Source organism: Sphaeramia orbicularis, chromosome 3, assembly GCF_902148855.1.
Source record: "Sphaeramia orbicularis chromosome 3, fSphaOr1.1, whole genome shotgun sequence".
In the NCBI taxonomy this organism is placed as follows: domain Eukaryota; kingdom Metazoa; phylum Chordata; class Actinopteri; order Kurtiformes; family Apogonidae; genus Sphaeramia; species Sphaeramia orbicularis.
In genome coordinates, this window is record NC_043959.1 from 47,158,457 (window position 1) to 47,169,320 (window position 10,864).

Here is a 10,864-nt window from a genome sequence, read left to right on the forward strand (position 1 = left end):
CCTCCCTGTATCACAATGGCTGAAAGAAGTTCTGTAAAAAACGCCGTCGTGTCGCAGGTTTGTGGCGTTATTTTATCATGTCTGTTTTTAATACGTTTAGTGAAAATAGTTTGTATAAATCCAGCAATAGGTCGAACCAGTTTTCAGTAGTTAATTCGATCACCTGGTTCAATAAATATCGAAACAAGTCAACGTTGACTACTTCCTCTTATGGCTAATAATTAGCGGTCACCTGTTCTTCCATGGTGGACACCTTCTTTTCGTTTTGTTTCTTCCTTTCACTCACTGTCAGAAGTATATTGTATATACATATTGTCTCATTAGAATATTTTTCCAATACTGAAATTATTGGGGTTTTGTACACAACTGTAGATTACACATTTAGTTACATATCAGCTTTCAGAATAGAATGTGTAAAATCTTTAATTAAGAACTGGATTAAACTTTAAAGTTAATAAAAAAAAACTTTGGCCTTGTACTTTGAAAACAGAATGACATATTGTGTTTGACTAAAGTGCATAACTCATTTACAAATCCCATCCTTTATTATGACAGTATTAGACACAGTAACCATATATGCGGTAGAATAAAGTTAATATATAACCAATATGTTAGCTTAATTCTTCATCCTGGCTTTACATATATATCCCCTTGTCTTTCATTGTTGCACAGGTGAAGAAGCGCCCATCCTCTGACAGTAAGGCTCAGAGACCTAAAAAGGTTGAAATGAGATCCCAGGTAAAATCAGCTCCTGCCCCTACAAAAAGCCACAGTGATGACCTTTTTGCTAAGGAGGAACAATACTTGTAAGTCTACCTGATACCATATTTGTTAGGTTTGTTTGGAGGTTTGTTTTGATTCACTTGCGTAACAATTTATGTAATATGTTATCAGATAACCCATTCAGATCAGAGTTACAGTGTGGTTGATGTGAAACTGCTATTTCACCTTCTAAATATAAAAACGGACAAATAATACAGTCATTTTCTGCTTATTTTTCTAAGACTCTTAAATGCAGAGCTGGAAGCTAAAACAGCAGATCTAGTAAGACAGGCAGAACAGCTTATGGTAAATTATTAACACATTTACATCATTTAATCTAAAAAAATGTCCAGAATCTGATGGGACATACTCTACACTGACTCTTGATGTTGGTGTTTTATTGAATTTTAGAAAGAACATAATGAAGTTCTGTCAAAGCCCTTATCCACACTCCTGCTTTCAGACCGTGAAGATGAAGAGGATTCCAGGTAATATCTTAGATCTACAATTCAGAAAGGTGAAGCATAATTATAGACATTTTCTGAGGTTACATTTCCATACAGTCATCTTGCTTTCTTGCAGCTAAAAGTCTGCAAAGCTCCTATATTGAATGTACCCATAAAATACACCTCATTCAAATAGAGGTATTTGATGATCAACTTCTTTTTTCTGTTTTCCTTAGGGTTGTAAAGCTTAAACAACCCTGCAATATACCAGAGCCCAGTGTAAAGGTCTTAGTTTAAAATATTCACTCTTTAATATGACTTTTCTCAAAAAATATCCTAATGCTATAGGAATACAATACTGCATGATGTTTTCATTTGATTTTTCTTTTCTTACTGCAGGCAGTGATCAAAAAAAAGGTCACATCAAAAAATGCAACTACTGAAAAACAAAGAAAACAGCCTCACTGTAAAACACAGTGAGTGTGGTCGTTTTTTATTTTGAAATCGTAGAATACAATTTTTATTCATGAGAAAATTATATCATTATACATTAATATACTCCACATGCCCCTAAAGGTTTGACATGTTCTCTTGATTTCAGAACCCAAAAGGTAACGTTTGCAGATGATTTAGCAGCTGTAGAAGATTCAGCAGATTATTTCTTGGCAAAGACCATACAGAGCATGGAGGAGAAAATGAACGACTCTGATACTCATGAAAATGACGCCCCATCAGCTGAAGACAATGGTGGATCTGGTAATTTATGTCATTTTTCACTTATAAACTAATTTTTCATTAATACAGTTAATACAGTATGAAAACATGTGCAGATATTGAGAACCTTTTTTAACTAACTGATTATATTTTTACATTATACTTCTTTTACTGTATCTAACACCTACCTGAGACAACTGGTAGATTCAGCGTTTCTCACTAAATAATTCTATACATTAATCAGCTTCAGTGCTAAGTTTGATATGTGTTTGTTGTGTTTATTAGGTATTTCAGATGCTCAAATACGTGTCCTAAAGGCAAAACTGAGGATTATGCAAGAGGAACTGGATCAACTATCCTGTGAATATTACAAAAAGGTAAACACTGGATAAACAGTCTGCTCATGTCCAGCAGTAGAGGGGGACAGAGGTTCAGATTCACATTCTGTCCTGTGGTGGGTGTGGAAACAAGCCCAATTTATAGTATTTATAATGTTACTATTTGATTGAAATAATCATCATTAATGTTCAAAGATCAGCATCAATACAGTCTTAAAATTGAATCAGTACATAAATCTCTCTTGTGCAGGATGATGAAAATGCTAAGCTCAGTGCAAAAATCAAGGAGATTGAGGAGGATCGAGCCCGACTGCAGAAGACGACAAGCATCCAACAGACGCAGATAGAGAAGCACAAAGCGTTAGCTGAGGAGTCTGCCAAGAAATGTGATGGTCTTCAGTTGCAAGTGGCTGGTTTACAAAAGGTTGGTTGCAATGTCCAAAACACTGTTCAGAAGCATGATTTAACACTGATATATTAGAAACAGAACAGACCACAATACTAACTGCCCTGCTCACTCTAGTTCTCAAATACCAGATAATTACTTTTTATAGCTGATGGTTTTCTTACATTATTATTGATTGCTCATGCATATGAATACCTCCTGTTTTCTTTGTAGGAAATAGAAAATCTCAACAGATCCCACAAACAGGCAGCAGCTTTCCACAGTACAGTGGAGGTTCGCCTCAACAGAGCATTGGAAGAGACGGAGAGGTTAAAGACTCAACTTACCAAGATGCAACAGGCCAACAAGGTGAGCAAGTCACAGCACTGATTAATGCATAGTTTCATCTCTGGAGTTAAAATTCACTGTGATTTTTGTTATTCTCTTGCTTATTGTAAGTTAAGTACTCTTTACAAATGAGGGTTTTCTCATATTTGCACTGTTTTGAATGTACAGATGATTAATCAAAAAAAGTTTTCTTCTAGTCCCATGTTATAGAAACCTTTAAAAATTCCTTAAGTTGAGCCTGAACTGATAAAAATGTGTATTTCTATTGCAGTTATTGTGAAATTCACTTTGGACAGATGCTGGACTTTAATTTATTCCACACTAAGCACAAAACACCAGAATTCCCCTTTGAAAACCTCTTGTATTGCCTTGACTAAAACTTTATTTAAATACAAATCTTCCATTGCAAATCAAACACAGCTACTAAATTTAAATATTATTACATTTTAAAATAGAGATGTGGAAATGAACACAAGCTGCAAAACAAGAACATGTCTGGCACAGTAATAAAACATTCAACATGCATTTGAGTAGAAATACTTCCACTCCTGCATAGAAAAGAGTTACTGAAACAAAGATGGTGTTAGAGAATTTATTCAATTATGTTTCTTAGTTTTAATGTCGGGAGTTAATTGGGGTCATATTGAGTAAAAAGATAATGACCAATAACCAATTAAGACCCCCTTCTTTCATTTCCAATACTATGAACTCAATAATATAACACACCGACAAACCTCAGGTTAGAAGGATCACATGTGCAACAGCTCAGTTATAAGATGCACATTGAACTCTTGAAAACAGCTGCGCATAACACAGAATAAAATGACTTAAGAAGGTGTGGATGTTCATGAGCATCAGCTAAAACTACTTTTGTTGCAAACAGTGAAATTGTTTTCAAAGGAATGTTGTCCTAAGTCTTGTGTTTTATTCTGTAAATAAGGACAAGATAAATGAGGAACATCAAAGTAGAGGAAATCTACTTGCTGAAAACAAAATCCTAAAAAAGCAGAAAGCTGAACTCATTGTGGGCTTCAAGAAGCAACTCAAGCTGATCGACATTCTCAAAAGACAAAAGGTAACTTAATCTTCTTTAAGGTGAAATGAGTTAAAATATTGCAAATAAGTTTATGATCTGAATCTTGTCTTTTTTTTCTGCAGATGCATTTTGAAGCTGCCAAACTTCTGTCATTTACAGAAGAGGAGTTCATGAAAGCTCTGGACTGGGGGAAATCATAAAAAAATAAGATCAGTGTCAGTTAAAAGCAGCTTTATGGAATTGGTCTGTATGTTTTAAATGCTTAGAGTTTGAGGTTAAACATCATATTACGAGATTGAGCTTTAGTTGATCCCATTCAGCAATCTCACCCAAGAATCTGTGGAATAAATTTATTAATGACATAATTTGCAAAGTTAGTTTTTATTCTTGGAGATACCACGGGAACTTGGTGTCTCTAAAAACTGCTGATGAACCCGCTGTAAATATAAACTGCCCTCTAGTGGCAAAACATGAAATCTGGAGAAACAAGACTTAGATGTCGCCTTCCCAGCCATCTTCAGAGAAGAAATCAGTTTGACGTGACTGAAAGTTTTTCCTGAAGTCTTCGTCAAAGTGGTCCAGGTCGTTTTCACGTAGCAAACCCTGAAAATAGTAACAGTGACAGTCATACACCAGTTTGATCACCAGAACATATGAATCTCTGTCATATAAACTCCTCCATACCTTTGGTAGATATCCAAGTAACTTTGTTGCGTGACGCTTAAGAAGTCGTTGCCTTTCTTCTTCTATGATCTGTCTACGTAACGCCTCCCTCTCTTCCTCGAGTGCTCTCTCTTTAGCCTCCAGTTCCTTGGAGATACAGCGATGTTATCATCAAAACATGTTATTCAGACAGTAATCGAAAGATGCTATAATACAGCTACACACTGTTTGACATTATGTTTCCTTGTGTTCCTAAAATAAAACATTTTCAAACTTCAATAAATGTCTTTGTATTCACTTTAACTATGTTATAGTGAGGACATGTACCTTATCAGCCTCATGCTGCCGTCTTCTGTCCTCTATCAGCTTCTCCACCTCCCGTTTGTGCTCCAGCTGCTTCATGCGTCGTTTTTGGGCGTTCATTTGCTCTATTCGATCGTCCTCTGCAAACTTGGCCATCATCATTCTCCTGAAAGCCTCCTCTTGCTCTTTCTCCGCCTGTCTCTGCATTTCTTTGAAAGCCATTTGCTGCTGGCAGGTCTGCTGCATCATCAGCCTCTGTTTGATCTTCTTCTCCATCTCTTCCTGTTGGATAAAAGTTTTGGAATTATGTAGCTATGGTCTTAGAAATTCTAACCAATGTTGTATAAATTTCTAGTGTGTAAACAAGAATAATGATGAAATAATGAAATAAAATGTCAGAATGCTCAGTCTGAGGGTCTTTTGCAGACACTGTGCATCTGTTCAGAGTAGTGAAATGATGACCTACATTTGTAACTTAAAAAAATAACCAGGCTAAGTTTTATTGTTATTATATTTACATCCCACAAGCATTTTGTTCCTGCTGCAAAAATGCCAGAAAACTCCAATTCCAGTTGCTTTTCTTCATTGTGTATGAAAATTAAATGTATGTATGTATGTAAATTAGATATTTTTGGCATTTGGAGAGAGAAGCAGGTTTGATTATTAGCATCAGAAATAACTGATCTGACAAAATTAATTGTTTTTCTACTAAATGAATGATCCTTTTTGTCTTAATTAAAGTCAGAATAAATCAGGGTGAGCCAGTAAAGTCATGGTACTTACAATCTCTCTCTGCCTGTTAGCCTCTTCTTGTTCCTCTAAATAGAGCTCCTCACGGACACGCTCCATCTCTTCACGCTGCTGCCTTTCTTTTTCGATCTTCTCAGACAGCTGGAGGGAAACAGCAATGTGTATTAGTGGTGGAAAATAAATCTACAAGTCATTAAATGAATATATAGAGGGATGGAGATGTAAAAGTCTTCACCATTTTATGAAGCTGCTGTTTCTCCTCTTCTCTCACTCTCATCTGAGCCCTTCTGCTGTCCTCCTTCTGCTGCTGACGATTCGCAAACTCCATGATGCGTCTGTTCTCGGCCTCCATCCTTTCTTGCTCCATGCGTTTCCACTCAGCCTGCTGTCTCTTGAATTCCTCAATGTGTTGTTGAGTGGCTCTGATCTTCTCCAGTTTCAGCTGTCTCTCCCTTCAGTCAGATCATAAATGATTTGTTTCAATATATCTCCATCAGTACAAAGTAATCAATTGCAGATAAACAGATTAACAGCCTTTTAACTTACTTATCCACAGAAGGTGTTACTTAATATGCAGAGTGGGGTAAATGTGAGGGAGTTTAAGAGTTAGAATAAGAACTCACATCTGATCCTCCTCGTAAATCTTTCTGACAATCTCATCCACCAGGAGTTTCTCCTTGAGAAACTCTTCGTAAGCCTCTTGTTTCTTGCGCTCCCTGTCCATCATCTGCTGCTCCAGCTCTCTCTGATGCTGCAGCAGCTCCTCCTGACGCCTCTGTTCCAGCTTCTGCTGCTCAGTGGCTGATCGCTCATGTTCCTCCTTCATTCTCCGAGTGTAATCTGCTTCCTCTCGCTAAAGTCATTGTACAGATAACACAGGCAGAAACACCCAGTATTTCAGTTATTACAATTAGTAATCCAGAAAGCTACGTGTCCAATGGAATAAGACCTGTTCATATTCTTGTCAGCTCTTTTATGGGGAATTTTTATGGGGAATTCCTGGAAAATATAATGTTTTTTTTGTTATCTTTGTCACCTTCTGGATGTTTATTATGAATCTGATTTAATTTAAAATATACACATTTTAAAGAGTCTTACCCCCACCCCAAAAAAAAAAAAAGGAAAATTGATGAGGACAAGACTTCTTACCATTGTCTCAAACCTCATGGCTTCTTGCTCAGCAATCTGTGCAGCCCTTTCCTTGTTCAGATATGCAGACTTCAGTTTTGCCTCCAGTTCTCGAAGCTCCAAGCTGGAAAACAATTTAAAATAACACTTAAAAAACTTAAAATTCATAAAGAGCACAGGAGAGACAAAAAGATTATACAAAACAGAGATCATTGTGCTTGTATACTGGCCTATACCATACAGTGAGTCAAGGTCATGAAATCAGATGTGCGTACCTGTTCTCTTTAATGTACTGCCGCATTTTTTCTTCTCTTTGCTTCTCATAGTTGATGCGGGCCAGATGTTTAGCCACCCTCTCCTCTTGTTCAAGTTGCTTTTGTCTGTTTAATCTCTCCTCCTCTGCCTGGAATTTAAGTTTAGTTAATTCAAATATGGTCCACATTACAGCGTAGTGTTATGCCTCGTAACACTCAGCTTCAATTCATTTGAAGCTTTGAAACAAGTTTCATGGGCAGTGGCCAGTAAATATACAGATATGTACATAAATAACAGTCTTATCATTGCATTATTTGTCTTATTATGAGCTTATCAGCAAACGCTCAGTCAAAAAGTATATTTGTTTTTATCTTTTTTTTTTTTTTTTTTTTTGCTCAAAGTCTTTTTTATTGGTATTTATGCAGAAACTGTACAAGCTAAATGAATTTAAATGAAGTTTAAAAATCTCTTCCTTTTTTTTTCAAAACTCACCATACACAACTACTTTAATTCATCTGCTTTGTTTTTAAGTTTATTTTGCACAAAATTTCAACAGGCAAACAATGTTTACAATATATGTGGTTGTTTGCAGAATCAAAGCCAATCTGCTAAATGATATAGTGATATTTTCACAGGGGTAGGGAGTGGGGGGTGGGGATTGTTCTTGTTTGTATTGACTCATGTCTTTAACATACATTAGTTTTTTGAGTTGATCTAATTGTTAGTAAAGGAAATCCATTTGATAATTACTATTAATATAATTAATGTAGAATATTTATGTTGCCTTTTTAACTCGCTCAGTAGCATTGAATATATATTGTTTAATTACACTGCCTTGCCTATCACTACTTCTACTTTCAACAACTCATTTATTATTATTAACAGATTAAATTACCATCTGTGTCTGTGCCCATATAAGGCCTCTGGTAGAAGTTTACATACACCATGACTGTATGTTAAATTTTCAGCAGGCCAAGCTTTTCTTTGTATTGAGAATGTATGTAAACTTCCAGCCTGAGTATTACAAATAGCTACATATAACCTTCATAAATATAGTACCTGATTTTCCTCAGTGGTTCTGTTAGTTGAGTGATTGTAATCAGATATATATATGTTTTTTCTTACTGTGTATTCACTGGTGTCTTATTACTATATCTACTACAGACATACATTTTTATTGAGCATTGTCTTAAAAAGTCATCCCACAAATTTCTATCATCACAAAAGTTTCTGTATTGTGCTCAGGAGTGCTGTAAGAAGGAGAAAAATTGATGTCAGGGGCCCTAGAAACCAGTAGAACATAACATTAGTCAATTTGTGTTTCATGAAAATTATCAACCTGTCACCGTAAAATAATGTTTGCGTCACAAAGTACGACTAAACATATTTTTTTGCATTAGTTTTGTTTGTAGTAAAATCCAGTCAGTCTCCACTCTGTGTAGGTGACACTATTATGTCAGGGTGAAGTGTGGAAGTATAGGGAGAACTGGAGGACTGCACTACTGACAGCAACACAGATGAAGAGGAGGAAGCATTTAATTCCATCCAAAAAGGAAAACTATATTTTACATGGATTTGTATATCATGTAAAAAAAATCAATAATGTTGTCATCAAAAAATGCTATCAAAATGTAAAAGATGGTACCTTTCTCATCAATCTTGCCCAAAACTGTAAACTCTCTTGTAAGCAGTAGGCTATATTGATTCATGCCTGCACGGCGTTATATTTTTTTTACGCTTTTCTTTTCTTTTTTCATTCATTCATTCATTTTCTGAACCCGCTTTATCCCTTTCTTTTTTTCCTTTTTTTCATGGGGCCCCAAATCCCTGGCGGCAACCCTGATTCTGCTCAGGACAAAGTTTAGCGACGATGACTGTTTAATAAAACGTGATGGAGAATGCCCCTTTCAAGCATTGCCTCCGAGAAATATGCTGACACAAACTGAAAAGACGCAGTACCTTCAACAGAGCACTCTCCATCTGTCTTTCCTTGAGTTCCTCCTGCACCTGCCTCAGGTACCTCCTCCTCTCAAAGCCCTCCTCGTCCCGCAGACTGGCCTGTAGCTGCCGGTCCCGGTCCACCAGCCTGGTCGCCTCCTCCCTGCGCTGCTCCTGACGCTGAGACATTAACCTCTGGTGGTGGTACATCATACTCTAAAAAACACACACACGCATAAAGCAGTGAAAAGTCCGAGCAGGTGCTAGCTTACACCTGATACTTCCTACTCGCTGCTTTGTTTGTACGGGAAAAGCTAAGCTAACTGTAACTTTGACATACCATGGTTCTGCTCCTTGATGTTGACCCTCTCCTCAGTAACTGCTCTCCTACTGTCTGTAACTCTTTCACAACCTCGGATGGAGTAACTTTTGATTAGCTTTAATGCACAATAATGGTTTTGAAGCATTTATCGACCATCGTAAACCTGAGTATTGGTGGGTCTCCTTGGTGGCTTATCGTTGTGTTGTCTTGGGAACGACTCATCCAATCAAAATGAGCAGAAACTATGACGTCAGGTCCGGGAAATTTGTTTTTTGCATTTTCCCAGGTCACATGAACAACTTACAGTTTTAAAAGCTATGCTAAATTTATTTATATTATTTGGAAAATTTCATATACATAAAAACAAATATACTAAAACACACCCAAATTTTAAAATCTTCCCATTAGAATTTGAAAATTATATTGAATCTTTAGAATTCATAAAAAAAAAAAAAAAAAGCACACTGGCTATTTATAAACAATTTTTCAATACTGACTGAACTCTCTGTTGCATTTATTTATTTATATTTGTCGGATTTATTATTTATTTACTTATTTACTTTTTTTTAAATTATAGTTTGTATTTTATGCTTTGTGCATTATTGCATTTTGTACAACTTATACGTTCAAATGCTTTTTCTCTTTTGACATCTTGATGTTTGCTTAAAATTTTGTACTGATAATAATAAAAAAAAATTGCCCAGGTCATCATTGATCCTCAGTAGTTTTTAGAAGCTGAACTGGACTGGTTCTGTCCTTGACATTGTGTCATCTCTTATCCAACAGACTTGGTCAGTTATATTTGCTGTTGGGGGAGAGCAGACATACAACCCGCAGGGGGAGTGGCCTATGTAGGTTGTTTGTCCCATATATTAATGACCCTAAGGCTGGGGTGTCCAGTCCTGGTCCTCGAGGGCTGGTATCCTGCATGTTTTAGATGTTTCCCTCTTCCAGCACACCTGACGGTCGTTATCAGGCTTCTGCAGAGCTTGGTGATAGGCTTATAATTTGAATCAGGTGTTGGAAGAGGGATACATCTAAAACATGCAGGATACCGGCCCTTGAGGACCAGGATTGGACACCCCTGCCCTAAGGGTCAGGGTCCTGTAGAGGTGCTCAACTGGTCTCAGGTGAGTCCAGGTGTGAAAGGTTGCAGAGGCTGTTTAAAATGATGTTGTAAGTGTTTGACAAGTTGTGTTTCTGTTCAGGGAAAATTTTTCCACTTCTACAAAGATGTCGTCTTTGACACCTCTCTCAAACTGCATGTCTTCTTTGGCCAATATTCTTACATTGCTGTCCTTAAAGGAGTGTCCTATTTCCTCCAAGTGAAGATGGACTGCAGAGTCTTGGCCGGAAGTGCAAGCTCTCTTGTGTTAAGACATGCGTTTATTAGAATGGTTTGAGAAGGAGAGAGAGACACACAGACAGAGTCCACTTTTCTTTTATAATATAGATGTTTTTATTTTGTTTGTAAAT

The 10,864-nt window shown here is 36.7% G+C and overlaps 2 protein-coding genes across 2 annotated transcripts; one reads left to right on the plus strand and one right to left on the minus strand.

Moving 5' to 3' along the window:
* The first annotated feature begins 15 nt into the window (after positions 1-15).
* tex9 (testis expressed 9) lies at positions 16-4,444 on the plus strand. Its single transcript, XM_030131203.1, has 12 exons — positions 16-57; positions 673-806; positions 1,005-1,068; positions 1,174-1,250; positions 1,445-1,493; positions 1,608-1,684; positions 1,810-1,964; positions 2,208-2,299; positions 2,511-2,684; positions 2,880-3,014; positions 3,934-4,068; positions 4,152-4,444. The coding sequence occupies exons 1-12, from the start codon at positions 16-18 to the stop codon at positions 4,227-4,229; spliced, it is 1,212 nt and encodes a 403-aa protein (XP_029987063.1). The 3' UTR covers positions 4,230-4,444.
* mns1 (meiosis-specific nuclear structural 1) lies at positions 3,572-9,605 on the minus strand. Its single transcript, XM_030161966.1, has 10 exons — positions 9,407-9,605; positions 9,088-9,282; positions 7,149-7,276; positions 6,895-6,997; positions 6,369-6,598; positions 5,981-6,197; positions 5,779-5,886; positions 5,020-5,277; positions 4,714-4,839; positions 3,572-4,632 (listed from the first exon to the last, which is right to left on the minus strand). Exons 1-10 carry the CDS (start codon positions 9,407-9,409, stop codon positions 4,522-4,524), a joined length of 1,479 nt encoding a protein of 492 aa, XP_030017826.1. The 5' UTR covers positions 9,410-9,605; the 3' UTR covers positions 3,572-4,521.
* Between the last annotated feature and the right edge of the window lie 1,259 nt (positions 9,606-10,864).